Source organism: Osmia lignaria, chromosome 13 (genome assembly GCF_051020975.1).
Source record: "Osmia lignaria lignaria isolate PbOS001 chromosome 13, iyOsmLign1, whole genome shotgun sequence".
NCBI classification, from domain to species: Eukaryota; Metazoa; Arthropoda; class Insecta; order Hymenoptera; family Megachilidae; genus Osmia; species Osmia lignaria.
In genome coordinates this window covers 3,947,989-3,966,629 of record NC_135044.1, presented here as the reverse complement: position 1 = coordinate 3,966,629, position 18,641 = coordinate 3,947,989, and the positions used below count along the sequence as shown (strand labels likewise).

The following is an 18,641-nucleotide window of genomic DNA, read 5'->3' as shown; positions in this document are numbered from 1 at the left end:
CAACGGGGTCCTTGACACCCCAAGAGGTACTCGTCGGCACGCCGAAAGAGTCAACGGGGTCCCTGACACCCCAAGAGGTAATTTGTCGGCACGCCGAAAGAGTCAACGGGGTCCCTGACACCCCAAGAAGTACTTTTGTCGGCACGCTGGAACGGTCAACGGGGTCCCTGACACCCCAAAAGGTACTTTGTCGGCACGTTGAAACGGTCAACGGGGTCCCTGACACCCCAAGATGATATCAGGTCTGTATCTACCCCCTGTGGCTGGGGGGCTTAGAATACAGCCTCGGCATCCTCTGCCTGTCGTAAAAGGCGACTAAAAGGGGGACGTAATAGAGCAGGCAAGGCAGTATGATGTAAAAGTACCTGTAAGCGAATGAAATAATTGTAACGTCGATGATGAGAAACAGAATCAATCAGGTCTGTATGCAGAGAGCGCCACCGATGCATCGGGGCCCCGAATGTATACAAATGGATACTTTAGCTTAAGGTTATGCACGTGTATACGTTTAACAATTGATTCAATATTTAAGGAAATATGGTTAAAGTATATGCATAAATTATAATATCGAAACCACTTTAAGAAACCTTTTGTAATATTTAATTGTGCATACAAAAACAAAGGTATTTGTAATTTTAAATACAATTTAATTGAACTAATTTTACTTCAGATAGTGAAACTTACAACACTAAGATAAATGTTACTGATATTTTTAATTATAAATATTAATATAAAATTACCTGTGCTCTTTTAGACAAAATGGCAAAATCACGAGTTACATCGAAACCTCCTCGAAAGGAGGGATTCAATCGTTCAGGGCATAGTATGAATCCTGAACGACCCACAGAAGGATTAAAAGGTGTAGCTAAAGTTCGAACTAAAGCAACAATCAAAAGGTTGCAAATGTATCGTAATCAAAAACCGAAACGTGACCGCACAGGTAAAATAATTAGTCCAGCACCATTCCAAGGCTGGCAACCATCTGGTACTATGTCTCGTGTAGAACCTTCACAAAGATGGTTCGGTAATTCGAGAGTAATTTCTCAAAATGCTTTACAAAAGTTTCAAGATGAATTAGGGAAAGCTATGAAGGATCCATATAATGTTATTATGAAACCTACTCAGATGCCAATAACTCTGCTTCAACAGAAAGCTGCAAATGCAAGAGTGCATTTATTAGATACAGAAAGTTTTGAAAGTGTGTTTGGTCCAAAAAAATTAAGGAAAAAACCAAATTTACCAATATCTTCATATGATGAACTACAAAAATTAGCAGAGCAAAAGGAAGAAACATACAACATAGAAAAAGATTCTAAAGATCTTGATCTTGTAAGACCAGATACAGGTGTAAAAGATATGCAGAGGGACTGGATCATGTCAGCAGGACAAAGCAAAAGAATTTGGAATGAATTATATAAAGTTATAGATTCCTCTGATGTTGTTTTACAAGTATTGGATGCTAGGGATCCTATAGGTACTAGATCTCCACCCATAGAGAAATATTTGAAAACAGAGAAGCCTCACAAACATTTAATGTTCATTTTAAATAAGGTAGATCTTGTTCCAACATGGGTTACACAAAGATGGGTTGCAATTTTAAGTTCAGAATATCCAACAGTAGCATTTCATGCCTCAATGACACATCCATTTGGTAAAGGTTCTTTAATTAATTTATTACGTCAATTTGCAAAATTACATATGGATAAGAAACAAATCAGTGTAGGCTTTATAGGATATCCTAATACCGGGAAAAGTTCAGTTATAAATACTTTAAGATCGAAAAAAGTATGTAAAGTTGCACCAATCGCGGGTGAAACGAAAGTATGGCAGTATATTACTTTGATGCGTCGTATTTACTTAATAGACTGTCCAGGTGTAGTTTATCCATCATCAGAAACTGATACAGAAAAAGTTTTGAAGAGTGTAGTTAGGGTAGAACTTGTTAAAAATCCTGAAGATTACGTTGAAGAAGTACTATCGCGCGTAAAACCAGATTATATACGTAAAACTTATAAGATTGACGAATGGAACGATCACATCGATTTTTTGGAAAAGTTAGCACGTAGAACTGGAAAATTGTTAAAAAAAGCAGAACCAGATATTACCATTGCTTCACGAATGGTTTTAAATGATTGGCAACGCGGTAAATTACCATTTTATATTCCTCCTCCTGGTTTTGAAGAACCATTAACAAGAGCAGAAACTAATGAACCTTCTGTTGAAAATAATAATACTGAACAGGAAAATGATGTTGGCACAGATGAAACTGAAACTGTACCAAACAAAGAACCAGCCAAACTTGAATTGTCTGTAATACAAGATTTTCGGAAAATAAGAGTTGGTTTATCATATTACGGTGACGATATTCGAAATGTATTACCCGTTGAAGACAATAAATCTGTAAATAACAATGAAAGTGAAAATGGTATTGAAATTAGTTCTATTTCATCAGACGTAGATGACAACGATATGAGTGAAATTCAAGATGATCAAAATGTATCCATTGAAGAAACATTGTTAGTAGAAAATAAAGAAAATGGCGAATGTAATAAAAATATTGAAAATGATGAAAATGATAATGAGGCAAATAATGAATATTCTGATGATGAAATTCATCTACCATTAGAGAAAGATACTTTGCTGCAAAGTGCATATGATATAAGAGAAGAAGAATACGATTCTAGCGATAGTGAAATGTTGGATAAAAATACTGTATCTAGTAGTGGTACATTTAAAATTTCTGCTGTATCTGGTAAAGTGGAACATTCAATAGGAAAAGTAGGAAGGACATTAACAAGTAAACAAAAACGAGCTTTAGAAAGAGCCAGTAAAAGAAAGAAAGTTGGTAGTAATTTTTATGAAGTTACTAATGTGAAAAATAGAAATAGAAATAGAAAGGTTCCTAAAATTAAACGAACATAATTTGTACATGAATAGGATAAGAAATTATTAATGTATTATAATGAACTTGTTAATCTACTTGGTATTAAAAATGACATATTTATATTAAATGTGTTTATGAAAAAGATAATTATTTTAAAAATGTAATGGGGAAAGAAACAACATACAGTTTAAAGAAGAATATTTATTAATTATTAAAGGTTACGACGGCAAGAAACTATTGATTTACACGACACACAATTTGAAGGTGGATTACAATGTATATATATATATTTCTTTCATGAGACAATATTTTCCAAAATACGTATTGGATCATTAAGTATGAAATTTTACAAATGTCAGAATGTAAATTTTTGGATTTTGAATTTCCCCGAATATCTTTTAATTTGACTAATAATAAATTATTTTTACTTGCCAACAAAATGAAAAAGTTTATTTCCAGTAAGTCAAGTTTCATACTTAATGACCCAATACCATATAATCATTCACACCATCATTCATACACGCATATATACTTACGTATAATTCTAAGAGCGATTAATACCTAATTATGCCGTAGTTTTTCAACTTTTGTAATAAGCGGTAGATGTTACAATAATAAGTACAATAGTTATATTTTAAGAACACTTTGAATTCGTAATGAATATTTCAACTTAAAAGAAAACTGTCGGAATGTACCTTAATATAAGATAATATCCTCGCATAAATTTTCGTGATTTTCGAATAACGCGTTTCGTTTTCTATTCCAGTATATTATTAATTCTTAATAAATAAGACACGATTTAAAGAATTTCAAATTTACGTTCTAATTATATAATATACACGGCACAAAATTGGAAACATAATCTACCGACAGTTTAACTAGTCAACTTCAATATGAATTACAGCAATCGCTATGTCGGCAGTAGCTTTTTCAGAAATGCTATGTTGAATAATTGCCGAATTTTATAATTCCATTATACACCACCGCATTCGTGGTAGAAAAAAACAAGCTACTGCTTGTAAGATAGTAATGTACACGCGTATGGTTCAATTTGCCACTTTTTGTCATCTGACTAGAAAGCTTAATCCTGCTTTTCTCTTACAGCAGTACCATTTGCATTTGTGGATTCATCTTCTAATTGCCGGTTTCTTGCTTGTTGCCTTAATTGGGCCCTTTTCAAGCTAGTCATTAATTGACTGGATTGATACAGCCAACTAGCCTGTAAATATAGTATAAACATAGAAAAAGAACAATTATAATAAACATGGGTTTCTCTTGCATCCTGCTAAGACTTATATGTACTTACTACCATTATCATACAGTTCATCAAAATAGGTACAGAAAATACTACAGATATAAAGAGACCATTAGAATCAAAATACTGCTGCCTTGAAAACAACCTATTAAAATTTTAAAAACAAGTTATCACATTGTAACATTACAACTTATATCTTTTTATATCAAATTATTTACCTCCAATTAGATGCAGCTACTTCATTGATGCTTTCAGAAAAGTATACCAAGAGTACTGCAACATTGAAATAATAATATTATACAGTTCATAACTCACATGTATTTCAAATATATTTACATAGAGCTAGAAATAATATAATCTGAAAATTGGCATGGTTCCTTGTCATCAATGCAGTGGTTGTAACAGCAATATGAAAAGTCAATAACAATGCCAGCCATGGATCCTTCCATTCAATCTGCAATGAAACATAATCTTGAATCAAACAACACTATCTTGTATCCTCCTTCTAATGATATTATATAATGGAATAAGAATACTATGCACTGACACTAATACAAGCATTAGACAAAACTAGTTATTAAAACAGTATGCAACAATTACTCAACACTTACATTCTCATAAAATTTACATGATTTATACATTAGATAACGAATACTATTCATCTAAAAGACACGATTTACAATTCAGCATTAAAAACTGAAAATGAAAATGAAAATATTCAGTTTTGTAATTTACTTTCCAAAGTAGTTTCGAGCGTTTAGAAAAACACGAATTAATGGGAGGTGATACATGCTCCAAAAATAGATTCTCGGTTAAAATATTTGTTAATTCTTACTCGATACTTTACATGGGGGTGCTCGATACTGTTAGCATCGGAGTAAATATATTGTCTGATAAATACAAATAATCAAATTGCGAGCCAATAAAGCTGTCATGCGATTCAATGCTTTCGCACTGACACTTATCGCCGGCTGTATCGAAAACGAGAGTAGTAAAGAATGATACGGCAGAAAGGAACATCGTTTCGATGGTCCGAAGGAAGAATTGAATTGTGACAGCGAGTAATCGGAATGATGCAAAAACGAATGGAGATGCGGCACTCACGCTTTGTAAGAACGGTAAAATACCGTCGATCGGAGACTTCACTTGGTCCTCCGGCATTGTGTCGCTGACGAAATTCTCGGCCAGTTCGTTGAAAAATACTATACCTCTTCGAAAAGAAAAACGGTTTGGGCCACAACGCCCTTCTGTTGGTTCTTTTTAATCGACTTCTCTGTCGACGAAAGGAACGAACAACGTCAAATGCAGATAAATGCCGCGAATATGGCGTCTCACGAGAGAAACAAATATCACAGAATGATTTTTCCTTTTTCCTCTTACTCTTTCTATCAAGCAGTGCGCAAACCCACACAACGAAAGGCTTATGGGATCACACAGTTAGGATACACAAGTTGCTGCACAAACTTGCAACGCTATCTACAAATATGTTCCATAACTTCCATAGTTAGAAGCAAGATCAATTTTGCTCGTCGATATTCTATCGGTATTCAGGTGTCAATGTTACCGATCTTAGAACTCTAAGTATGTCTTCATCGATTTACTGATAGATGGTGTTAGCTATTACAAAGTTATCTGCGAAGTTAAAGAGTAAAAGAAATCTGCTGTTTGTATCACATATGTATAGAGCCTACGGTCCGTGCGTCGCCGACTAAGCGGACGGATCAATGGTATCTTTAACCCCTTGCCGTATTTTTGACGAGTCTGACTACAGTTCTAATATGACAAAACTGAACCGTATTTGTATTACAATTGAATTTGAAGTATAATTTCAATTAGAATTGGCACAATACAATACACGCATAATATTTCAATTTTGCTTCTTTCCTTCACAAAGTGTAGATTAAAAAGCGTTTACGAATTTCTTAGTAAAATTGAAGATGAATGGAAAAGAGACGAATCTTCATGACTTATTCATAACAAAACGCTAAGCAAATGAGATGAATACGTTTATGGTTCACTCGAGTTTCAAGCGGAAGTAGACGATGAATGGTAATAAAAAAAGTAGATGATAACTCGTATTCATTTGCAAATTCAGTATATATATTATCGACTGAATACACCGCTTATATTCCACATAATATTGTGTTCGAAAATGAATTAACGTTAATCAGAGTTGCGGGTCAGAGATTAATTCATAAAATGCTGAAGTTGTGAATGAAAATTGACGCGCTGTATCAATCGTTATTTTCCACCAAAAACACGTGCAAATTATCCTTCGTTTCACCTAATGTATTCATAATGATTCAGGGAAAATATAATATTATTCTTCGGTCAATAGTAGAGAGGCGCATTAACATTCAAAGTTTCTATGATTATAAAGTCTGCATTGATTTATTGCTTCTTTTTTTGTGTAACATTTTTCATACCATGGTTTTTGTATGGGTCTAGGTCATGTTTGACCTGTCTTCCTTATTCAAGGGTCAAGCAAAAACGATTCGATTCGAATTTTAATCGGAAGAAACAACGATCAAGCGGCAGAATTTGCGTGTCACTTTCGATTGCACCATCGAAGCGTTTGCTCGAATTGTCTTCTTTCGTTAACTTTGGAGAACAGTTGCATATCTGTATAATTGCATACTTGTTTTTTCTTTGGTCACGCGTCCACAACAACTTTGAAGTTACTTTGTCTGGACTTTAATCGTGCTGCTATCTCATTGCAAACACATTTCTTGATTTAATGACAATCAACGAGAAAAAAGAAAGATCGAGGAAGTGAAGTTCATCCAGCTGCCGCGATAACGTTCCTCCCATCAGCTGTGACTATATTCGTTTTTCGGTAACGTTAACGTCAATCAATTCTGTGCCTGATAAATCAACGATAATTAGTAAGGTTTGTAATTTTGTATATATCACTTGTTATCTAACATATTTCAAATTATTATTCTCTTAAAGTTCACGACTTTGAAGAGGAACACAAAATGAAGTTGTAACATTACAAAAATAAGGAATTCCTTTAAAAAAATTATCACCCACGTTCAATTAATTGGATAATGAACATAAAATCCTACAAAACAAATTGCCAGCGATAGTGAATATCAAGAAGACCAATTTCCATAATATTTTATCGCTTTCTTTTAATTTTATTCAACAAGCAAAGATTCCTCTCTTCTTCGTTTGCTTTTATCCATCAAAACAAACGATTTCTCAATTCCAGATTTTCTATAGATTTGAAAAATATTTTCGTTCATTAATAATTGTCCCTGACCAGAGTGAGTAAACATAAAGTTTCATAAGTCACCGTCCATTTTCTTTATCTAATTCTACTGATGTCAGTTTTAAAAATCTATGCAACAAATTTTTATTTTCCTTAAGATTGAATCGAATTACTAATAAAAGATGTATCATCATTTAGCATATATCTATGCAATAAATTATTCGTTCCTTTTCATAAACGTACCCCAAAATTGATGCAACATTATTCACCAAATGTCTCCATCTTCACCTTCCCATATCTTCTTCAATTCAAATTGCACTTATTTCTTCATCAACATTTTCTAAGCTCTTCTTTAGGAAACTCGAAGAAGACAATAACGTTGAATTCGTGATGAACCTAACAAACATTTCTTCATTAACATTTCCCAAGCTTCTCTTAGGTAGTCAAAGATCTCTTCTTCGTGGTAGTCAAAGAAGCCAACGTCCTCGTGGCAATCTTCAGCTCTGATTTCTTTTCAGTCAACCTCCAATAAAATTCTTCGTTAACACTTCTCAAGTTTTAGATAGCATCTTCGTCTACTTCACGTAAATTCACTATCTTTTACTATCTCGAACTTCAACGATCCACTCTTAGAACCAAGACAGGTGTTAATGTTCCACGCGAATTTCTTAATCGAAAGTTGAAGTTGTCGCTTATCAACGGTTTAGAGAAACGGGGGCCCCGTGGACGTTTCTTTATCAGGTGACGACGTCGTCGATGATTAGTGTCTCATCTTTATTCGATGTACATAGAGCACGAAATCGGTCGACGCGGAATGACAGTCATGGAATCGGACCGTTGTGACGACGATTGGACTTTGAGCGGTCAAAGATTGGATCGAGATGGTGGACAAGAGGAGGCCTCCTTCTCTTCGTGCGAGATATATCATCGGCTGGGTCACAGATATATCGTGGTCGTCCTGCTGCGAGGATCGTTTCGTTTCTTGCCACATAGTGAATCGGTTGTAGGTCGTCGAACAACGGAAGAAAATGTCGTTCGAGCTTCGTATGCAACCGTTGGGACCGGAAGCTAAGGCCATGGCGGAGAAGGAGCTTAGAGAGATACCGGAGAACATTCAGGAGGGGCTCGCTCAGTTAAAGAAATACCTGGAGGGTGAGTTTCTTGTTTCTTTCCTGTTTCTTGTGATTTCATCGAGGTTCAACCTTTTTGTTTGGAAGGAGGATGATGGAAGTGCTCTCTTTTTATTAACCTGTAGATTTCTTTGACCATTTTCTAAGTTGTTTCTGTGATTCGATTGTGAATCAATCGAATGGCTGTTAGTTTCTTCGTCTGTTGACTTGTTTGAAGATTTTCCAAGTTAATAATAACTACGGTCAACTAAAAATAAATGTAAGATAGGAAATAACCAAAGTAACCAAGGAAATAAAATAATGATAGAATGAGGAGAAATAAAATGCAGAAACTCTGTTAATTTCATATCAATTTTTATCGCGTATTTATTTCGAGCAATAGTAATAATAACTTTAATCTTCAGCTTTATCGCTCCTAGACAGACGATTGGATTTCTACGTCATCTTTTTACACCTGTGAAACAGATTCGTTTGACAGCACTCTTCGACGCGACTGTGATTGATCTCTTCATATTATTGATATTCTTAATAGAAAACCGATCTCTTTGATACGTTAGAGTGTTCAGTAATCATCAATTAAAATAGTAAATAATATTTCATTAATTCTTTACAAGAAGAAAATACTGTAATTTCAAATTTTAGTTGCGGTGCAAGTGTATCGCTATCATTTCTATTTTCAAACGTTATCAATACTGATTCTACACCAATGCAATGGGGGAACGTTATCGCAAGTATCTTCTTTGTTGCGTGATCTCGATGGTCAAGGTCCGACTCGTTATCAATTCGGATTTAAGATCAAATCAATTTTTCGGTATATAATTTTCGATCATGTGCTTACAGGTTGTTTACACCCTAAAGAGATAGGAAAAATTGGTGAACCAAACGACGGGGTCGTTGGTGCAGCGATAAACTGTTATCGAACGAACTTGCATGACCCCGAGTTTACATTACGATGCACTTCGAACTGCTTGAGGTCGTGTCAATGTTCGGAATCTTTTCTTCCATTAACAGAAAATCTTTCACATATTGAACGTTAATCATTCCCCTTATATTTGTGCATTTCTGACATATGGAGGTAGATGAAAACAGGATAACATTTTTACAATATGCAATTATAAAGAGATTGTCGGTTCCTCCGGTTTTGTATACCTGATGATCGTCGTAATTCTTTTTTTAACAAGTATCAAGGCAATTTTCTTGAGTGACATGAGAGGATGTTGGACTTTCCGTGACTGTCGTCCTCGATGAAACGAAAATCGTTCATTGATAGCCACGATTCTTTGACATGATTTCATTTAGGTGACTGTCATTTCTATGAATCTTCCTTTCTGACTGATGGTACATTAAATAAAAAATGACCTGCATAGAAATAATAACAACGTCCAGGAAGTGGTGTCATTATTTGTGGCAAATTTTAATTTTGCCATGGAACAATGGCAGGAAATTACCTTATGAGAGTAGGCCACCTTGGAAGGCCGAAATTCATATGTGAGTTTGTAATTTCTTTCTAAAAAATTTCCATTGCGTTTGTCATTTAAAAAAATAATCCCAAGCTTACATAGGAATTTCGGCCGTCCAAGGTGGCTTACCCCTTTAAACCGAATCGATAATAATAAAGTATCTTCCGTTTTTTAATCTGACGTCTTCTATAAAATTGATCGTTTCAATCAATTTCAATTCATCTAGAACACATGTCATCGTATATATTATTTATCCAACAGCTAAGCTTGTAACCAAGGGAGGTAGACGTATCGGTAACGATTATATTCGTTTGCAAGGTTTATGTATTCTGATCACATATTTATGCATCACCTTTGTTGTTCGACGTCGTGTTAAATTATTCGACGACTATCGTCATGGTTTTGGGTCTCTGACCCTGTTCCCATTTTTAGATTCAAATCGAATAAAAACATACACGGTGTTAATTAAAAAAAAAGAAAAGAAAAATAGGATACTTATATTCTAACAAAATAATTTCGTTCTGTTTCAGAGGACAAGAAGCTCCATTTCAAAACGGACGACGATTTCCTGTTGATTTTTCTTCGACCATGCAAATTCTACGCGAACAGCGCTTACGAATTGATGAAGAGGGTCGCCGAATTCAAAGAGAAAAACGCAGTCCTCTTCGACAATCTATTGCCCGCCGACGAGAAGGTGGCCATTTTGGAGCACAATGTGGTGAATGTACTTAAAAGCACGGATCATAAAGGGCGAAGGGTGCTATTTGTTAACTGCGGAAAGACTTGGGATCCGTCCAAAGTCAGCGCCGATCAGATACTCCGGTTGCTCTATTTAGTCCACTTAATGGCTATGCAAGAGCCAGAAACTCAGGTAATTATAGTGAACACATTTTTTTTTCCTCTTTATTCCTAGACTAATTTCAGGGTCGCGTAATCCCGAGACGACCTTTGTAGAGCGTTTTTGGGGAAGCTCCAGGAACTGTTACAAATCCTCCCACATTTTACTCTTTAAATCTATGTTTATTTCCTTTGCAAAACATTGTTGGAGGGTAATCCTTTTACTTAATCAGAGGTTTATCACTATCCCTGAACCACCATTCTTCTTTAAATCTAACCCAATCCACTTGCTTTCCATCTCTACTATGGATACCTCCTTCATTGCAATTTGTAATTCAAGAATATCGACCGACGTCCAGATGTTTCGTGAAATCGTCTTGTTCGACGAAGTCGTAACTATGGAAAACTTGAGGGAGACCAGTGTATTTCATAATACGACAAAACAGCTTGTGTGTGTAATCACGATCGTTCGATTATGCAAACAATTGCAAACCGACTCCTCCGTTTGTTCCGTTCGGCAATTCGTGCAGCTTGTTTTCTTCGAATGTACTTTGATGTTTTATTATTTACAGATATTCGGTACCGTCGTTATAATGGATTACGATGGTTTGTCTATGAAACAAGTGATGGGTCTCACGCCGTCTTTCAACATGAAGCTGTTGACTTTCATTCAGGACGCCATGCCTTTGCGTTTAAAAGAGGTTTGCTTGTTTGTTTCATTTTTCTCGACAGTCACCGGTTACTTTCACAACTTCCTGATATTTCGTAAATTCAATTGAAGGCTTTGAAAAAATAAAAATACTCTTTCCATTTCACAATGACGTAGAAGGACACTCGAGTAGCATCGTTGATTGATAAATAATAAAATGCTGATCGATTTGGAACATTCTGTACAAATTGATTGTTTTTAGGTTCACATTGTGAAGCAACCATTCCTCTTCAACATGATATGGCAAATGTTCAAGCCGCTCGTCAAGGAAAAATTGAAAAGTCGTATGTTCTTCCATGGTACCAAAATGTCATCTCTTCATCAATACATTCCAAAGAGTCACTTGCCGAAAAATTATGATGGTGATCTGCCGGAAATGGATTACACCAGTGCAGATTGGTACCCTACTTTGCTGAAGCACGAGGACAAACTTAAGGGTAAGAGAAAAGATTCAATTTACTTTAAAATATACACTTAATAGCAATATAATATTGCAATATAAAATAGCAATAAATTAGTTGAATATCATATTTATGCTATGCAGGACACAATAGTAACCGTAATCGATACTTATTTAAAATATTCATGGTTGACTCTCGTTATTATTTAATTATGCATTCGGTTATACCATCGGGTATCGATTCCTTCTATAATTGTAACAAGATATTTTAATAATATTTTATATAAATATTGTACATTGTATAATGTTTATTTATCGTGAAGTAATATTAATAATCTTCAAAGTTATATAAGCCTCGGTATTTTGAAAACAGCTGGAAAATTGTAGTCTCAATTAAAAGTGTGACTCGTGAATGAATAATTCAGTATAATAAATCTCTATTTCCTTATCTTTTTTTTCAGAATGGAGCACTTACGGATTGCGGAAAAGCCAGTAGATTAAAGGAGAAAATTCGAAATATTCCAATTTTTCTTCGAAATTTTCCCTTTTTGATCACGCGCAGCCTTGTACAAAATACTATTAAGTACTTCACGAATCGTTGTATATTTTTCCTATTAATTCTTGTAATTATTTGTAATATTTTTGTACTATCAGTTACTCTTCCTGTATCTTATAAATGATTTTCCCAAAAGATCGTCGCGTTTCGTTTATCCGTGGAAATCACAATTTCATTTTAATTCCTTTTTCGTATTTAATTCACGTTCTCAATGTGTGCGTATTAAAACGATTTTGTGACCGTGGTTTTCGAGTAAAACTCATGCTCGCCGGTACGTGTAGTTGGGAAACGCAGAACAAATTGAATCAAAATGAGTGTAAGTAGGGAAATGAATGGTAATGTAGGGTAAATAGAAAATAGGTGATAATATTCCAGTTTTAAATGGGCTCTTAGACGTCTCCTTATTCTTTTAATAAACATAAGTATACGAGTGCTTTATTAAAAAAATTTCTAAGGAAATGTACGAAACGACGAAGACGTTTCTTAAATTAGGTCAAAGTGCGATAATATACTCTTCTCGTCTCTTATTCGTACGACGTACGAGTATAATATTGCGTGAAAAATCTAGAACACTCTGAACATTAAAATCCTAAAATAGAAGAATAAAAATGTTCGACACTTTTCATATTCGACGTGACAATAGGAGCAGCAGCTCGCTGGCTAGGCTACTTTTCTAATCGTCAAACTTTCACACTCCGAAATACATTTCGGACTTTCTCTGTTTCCATCTTTCGTAATCATAATTCATTCGTAATCACGGATGCATCTGGGAAAAAAGCGATGTAACGCAACTTCCTTGGATTACGTGATGAAGTAATAGAAAATCTTCCTATTTCAAGCGATCAGACTTCAGTGAAATTTTCTATGTACTTATTTATTTTCTTAATGTAATTCCAAATCAGTATCGATTTCAATTTTTACATATCTTCATTGATTTATTTTTGTGCAATCTTATCTAACCAACAGGCTTTTCGAATATTGATTGATAATATCAGTTTTTGCGTAAGACGGATATGGAGCATCATTTATTGAATTGCTGTTTTCATGATATAAATTACAAATTACGAATTTCTTAAAAGTTACATAAGGCTTTGACTGTATCAAAGACCCCAACTCTGACCTCATCGCTATTCGAACAATACCTATTCTTCGTTAAATATGAAACAAAATTCAATATGAATCAATTTTTCCCACCACGATAAAATCGTCATTGTGAATAATAAATTGAAACGTGGCAGAAAATCATTGGTTCTAAATAGTCTTATTCAATTTTATTTGTCAAATAAAAATAATTTGTGGTGTTAATTGATGATTGAATTTTGTTTAATTTCATTCTTTTTTCCCCTTAATTAATGTGTTACCTATATCTACAAAATTTCTAAATATACATGTATTTTAAATACATAATGGTAATTAAAGCCTGCCCTCTTATACGTGGCCATTTGAATCTAGGCATTTAATTTTTTAATTAGGAGTTGATGAGGGTCATTTTGTAGTTTTTTGATTTTGTTGTATAGGTGGTGGTGTAATGGAATTTCGACAATTGAAACCATGACAATGGGTTATCCGTGCCCTTCCCGCCGGCCACGAACATCAGTTCAAGTGGGAGGACAAAGTTCTCCTCTCGCTTTCCAGCCGATTTCTGACTTACGAGTCCTGTTACGAGCCAGTCGTCGCCGGCATCTCGGCCACGTTGGACAGAATTCTCTCGTCGATCTAGAACAATTCTTCCCTTTGTTCTTCTTTCTATAAACTTAATCCAGTAATCGATGTATCGTGAATTCCATCGCGGATATCTGTGCGGCAATCTATGAACATATTTCTGTTTCTTCTTCGAGGAAGAGGAAGAAACTCTTCAAACGACTCGCTGGAGCGTTAAGGTATACCTTGAAACACGTTTCAATTCTGCTGCGTAAAGATCCTCGTCGAAACGAGAAAAAAGGACACTCGTTCAGGTATGTCGATTTATTTTTATTTGCTTATTTTTGATAATTTCGAAGAATATTGGTCATGTAGTGAATTAATTAAAGGTGTACTTGATTTAGGAGCAACGAACTTTTATTCAAAATATATACATAATAATGTATCATTTATTTCTTATGTAAGATTATTCTGTGACCGATAAGTGTCATCGACCACTGTATGAGTTCAAAGAAATTATTGAAATTCTATTTTTGAAAATACGGATTGCTTAACATCAGAGAGGTCGTAAACGGGAAGTCGATTATACCTATATCAAGACTGTCATTAGCGACAAGTAACGATGACAATAATCATGTAATGTTGCAATGAAATATTCTTTTCGTTTAAAATCTGAAGAAACAGATTAGAAATAATGAATCTTATCGAATTGTTCATATGCGATTAATTTTTCCCTGAAGCGTTTAATTATCTTATCTAACAGGGAGCTGTTTTAGATGAGTGAGTTTAGAATATAACCATATATATACATATATATATATATATATATATAGAAATAATCACTGTTGTACTTTGCACTAGATTGCACTTTGTACGAAATATTCGATTTTGATCATTGATTGCTTTGTTGTAACAGCTAATAATTAACGTTGATTGTAGACATAATAATTATTTTTTATTTAACCTTTGGGTGATGTTTAACATTCTATAGATATTAACATGGAATAAAAGAATTCTAATTAATTTGTCGCTGTCTGAATGGTCCACTGGTCTAACAGTTTAAATTATAAGAAAATGTCATCCTAATACGATTATCCTTCAATCAAAGATCTTCTTTAACCAGCTAATATTGTAGTTAGGTATCGGACATACTTTAACAACACCACAAGCACAGCACACAAAAGCCTTTGCACACACGCACTCGAGCACAGCTGTGTACAAGACCACATAAGAACACACGAACAGGGAGGAAGAACGTGGACCAGGGGGATTGTCTATTGTCTATAGCCAGCTAGATCATGTATGTCCGACAGATAAATTTCTTTGGTGACAAGCAAAGGCCGATCCTTGCCACTGATCCTGGCATGGAGGTCAAACAAGGGAATCCGGACGAGGGGGAAATCATGAAATTGAGAGAGATACCACAGTTCACCGCGGGTAATTTCGTATTGAAGGCTGAATTGGATGATGGCGATGAGAGTTTCAAAGAGAAGGCGAAAAACGAGCTACGAGAGACACCTGAGGTAGTCCAGCAAGCGTTGAAGGATATCAGGGTAATATTAAAAGGTAATTACTACGGCGTTTGCACAAATACCTTTCTATAACACGAAGAATTTGTATCAAGAAAGTTTTCTAATCGAGATCGATCAATTTCTCCACTTTATTGACGAGATTTAACGTGCTCCTTAATTCTCGATAATCAGAAAATCCAACTCTTATCGTATCGATTATTCGATCGATGAAATTGATTGAACGAATGGCAAACAATATAGGTAATTAGCATTAGGTTAAACAGAGAGGGGAAAAAGATACACGTTTATAGGAGGAATGAAATTATAATTTTCCTGTTGTTTGGTACATTCTAAGAAGATATACCGGATGGAAATTCTCCAGGAAGATTCCATGCATTGTGAATGCAACGAAGCTGTTCGTTGTATTTATTTTTACGGTGAAAACCGGTCGAGGGAAAATGAAAGTTTCACTATGCGACTTGATGTTCCTTAAACTGATTTTAACAAGGAAATCAGAATTGACGAAAACGTGTATTATTATATTTGATAAAAATTATTTCAAATAGAGAAATGAAATTCAATGACATTTATGAATATTCTACGTAAAGAATTAAGGCATAATAATAATGAAATTAATAGTTCATGAGATGTTCTTGCCTGATTATTATTCCACAACAAAACGATTTCTTCGATTGCGATGAAGAGTCTCTCTGAACGAAATTAAATTCCTCGTGATGACGATCACGTCGTCAGTACTCTGCTCGATAATTCGAACGTGGAAATTGCACAAACGGGTAATTACCATCTATAGAACTAACAGGTTTTACATTCACAGCTGAGCCAAATTTGGTTTTACCGGACGACGACGAGTTCTTTCAGAAGTTCCTGCGACCTTGCAAATGGTACCCGAAGAGTGCCTTCGAATTGGTGAGTTCGCATATTCGATGCCCAATGTTTAATATATCATACCAATTTATTATGTAAATTTATTATCTGGTAGATGAAAAGGTTCTATCAATTCCGACTGAACCATCCACGATACTGTGAAAATCTGCTACCAAGCGTAGAGACAAAACCATTTGTCTCAGAACTTGTGATACCATTGCCAGATCGAACGATGGACGGTTGCAGATTGTTGCTAATTAATGCTGGAAAAAAATGGAATCCTAAGCAGATTTCTCTTGATAATTTGTTTCGTGCTACTATGTTGTCCTTGGATGCAGCCATAGCCGAGCCAAAGACACAGGTACAGAAAATGAAATAAAAAGTGATTCGACTTGATTACTTCGAACAGAGATTAATATTTATTTATTCGTGATTTCAGATAGCTGGTGTCTACGTACTCCTGAACATGGACGGATTCTCGTTGAGCCAAGTAACCTATTTCACACCTAGTTTCGCTGCCAATGTGGCAGAATGGGTACAAAGATGTTTGCCATGTCGTCTGAAGGGAATTCACATAGTGAACCAACCGTTTATATTCAATATGGTCTTCGCCATTTTTAAGCCTTTCCTTATGGTAAGTTGAAAAATATAATTTGAAACAAATGTATTTTATGTCAATTTCAAATGATCTGACGTTAATTAAGTTAACTCCTAGTTCCTTTTCAAAGAAAAAGAAGTTAAATAATGAATTATACAAGAGCAAATTAAAATTTCAAAAGGATCAAAGAAATAATTCAGGTCATGACGTTGGCGCGATGTTTTCCCATGAGCCACGATAATAGATTCATTTAATTAACTCGTTTAACTATGAACATGTAGCGCTGATTGTTCGAATTATCTTGCAGGAGAAAACACGTAAGAGGATTCATTTCCATGGAACGAACAGGAGTTCGTTGACTTCTATTATAGGCACCAAAAACTTACCTAAAGAACTTGGCGGAGATTTCGAAATGCCATCTATTCCTATTGGCCAAGGAATTTCTGATTATTTCAGTTTGTTCGAGAAAGATTTCGAAGGTAATTTTCATCTTCCATTTGGCTTTATTATTTACTACAGTGTAGATTAAAGAGGAACAAGAAACGCATTGCAACCCGCGAATGTTCTCTCAGAAAGGAACCTTTAGAACACCATTTTTCACGTTCGAATCTAGTCATATCAGAAACGTTCTGCTTCGGATAATTAGGTATCTGATGCGTGGTTGTATGTTGTTTTACCATATGTCATTACCAAGCAAGAATCTTGTTGTGTAATCGTGGTCAAGTATAATTTTCCTTCACGGACGAACAAAGAAAATGTTGACTTCCGGTTCACCTAACTTCGTTATCGTAGAAGTTCATCAGAATTTCAAGGTTTATTCTTTTATTCTTTATTCATTATTCTTGCTACTTAGTTTTGAAAATATAAGCTTGAAGATCGAAGATCGACCTCCTAGAGTGCTCTGTTTAAAAATTAGGTTCAAACAGGGCACCCCGGAAGTCGATCTTCAATTGCTTATATCTCGAAAACGAAACCACCGATTTCAAAATGGCAAAAGACTTTTTATTCAATGTAAATAACGAATTACTTCTTATGCGACAAATTAATCTTTCGTTTTTCTTTTAGTTTCCAATAAACACGGGTATGTGAAAAATGCAAAGCGATAAGAAAGCAAGCGAAATTATTTATCAATGAGAGATCAAACGAGAAACAAGACGCTAAAATCTTACCTTGTACATCAATTAATGGTATGTTAAAAACGATGATTAACAAACAATAATCGTTCGTGCCAATAAATCAAATGAAACATATCGTTGTTTAACTCCATGAATGTGTTCGATCGGTGTAAAATCGAGTTTGTAAAATGGGTAAACGCAAATAATATGTTTAAATAAACTGTGTTCGGATTGTCATATATTTTATTTCATGTATTTTTAATTATAAATAAAAAACATTTTACAGAGAGGAATATCTTACACTTTTCTCCGTACAAAACGTTTGGAATATTGGACAAAATGATTTATCAATCGTGCAACATAAAAATCGATTTATAAATTTAGCATTAAGTGTACACTTAACTTAAAGAAAAAAGAATTCAAGTCTTCTTAATTAACAGATATCT

General features: G+C 34.7%; 4 protein-coding genes across 7 annotated transcripts; 3 read left to right on the top strand and 1 right to left on the bottom strand.

Moving 5' to 3' along the window:
• Positions 1-204: 204 nt before the first annotated feature.
• Ns2 (nucleostemin 2) lies at positions 205-2,992 on the top strand. Its single transcript, XM_034320164.2, has 3 exons — positions 205-419; positions 533-623; positions 755-2,992. Exon 3 carries the CDS (start codon positions 760-762, stop codon positions 2,920-2,922), a length of 2,163 nt encoding a protein of 720 aa, XP_034176055.2. The 5' UTR covers positions 205-419; positions 533-623; positions 755-759; the 3' UTR covers positions 2,923-2,992.
• Positions 2,993-3,965: 973 nt separating this feature from the next.
• Positions 3,966-5,379, bottom strand: Tmem18 (transmembrane protein 18). Of its 2 annotated transcripts, none has more exons than XM_034320174.2 (5): positions 5,244-5,379; positions 4,476-4,593; positions 4,358-4,412; positions 4,191-4,284; positions 3,966-4,103 (listed from the first exon to the last, which is right to left on the bottom strand). In XM_034320174.2, exons 1-5 carry the CDS (start codon positions 5,298-5,300, stop codon positions 3,966-3,968), a joined length of 462 nt encoding a protein of 153 aa, XP_034176065.1. In that variant the 5' UTR covers positions 5,301-5,379. The 2 variants fall into 2 exon arrangements, with proteins under 2 accessions (XP_034176065.1, XP_034176066.1); XM_034320175.2 differs by lacking the exon at positions 5,244-5,379 and adding an exon at positions 4,751-4,886.
• Positions 5,380-8,277: 2,898 nt separating this feature from the next.
• LOC117602317 (clavesin-1) lies at positions 8,278-15,109 on the top strand. Its single transcript, XM_034320172.2, has 5 exons — positions 8,278-8,505; positions 10,474-10,814; positions 11,353-11,481; positions 11,692-11,926; positions 12,351-15,109. Exons 1-5 carry the CDS (start codon positions 8,382-8,384, stop codon positions 12,383-12,385), a joined length of 864 nt encoding a protein of 287 aa, XP_034176063.1. The 5' UTR covers positions 8,278-8,381; the 3' UTR covers positions 12,386-15,109.
• Positions 14,258-18,586, top strand: LOC117602315 (clavesin-1). Of its 3 annotated transcripts, none has more exons than XM_034320166.2 (7): positions 14,258-14,400; positions 15,400-15,652; positions 16,433-16,524; positions 16,598-16,843; positions 16,922-17,116; positions 17,388-17,559; positions 18,146-18,586. In XM_034320166.2, exons 2-7 carry the CDS (start codon positions 15,451-15,453, stop codon positions 18,184-18,186), a joined length of 948 nt encoding a protein of 315 aa, XP_034176057.2. In that variant the 5' UTR covers positions 14,258-14,400; positions 15,400-15,450; the 3' UTR covers positions 18,187-18,586. The 3 variants fall into 3 exon arrangements, with proteins under 3 accessions (XP_034176057.2, XP_034176056.2, XP_076547965.1); XM_034320165.2 differs by having other exon boundaries at positions 14,259-14,400; positions 15,222-15,652; XM_076691850.1 differs by lacking the exon at positions 14,258-14,400 and adding an exon at positions 14,730-14,866 and having other exon boundaries at positions 15,222-15,652.
• Positions 18,587-18,641: the final 55 nt, after the last annotated feature.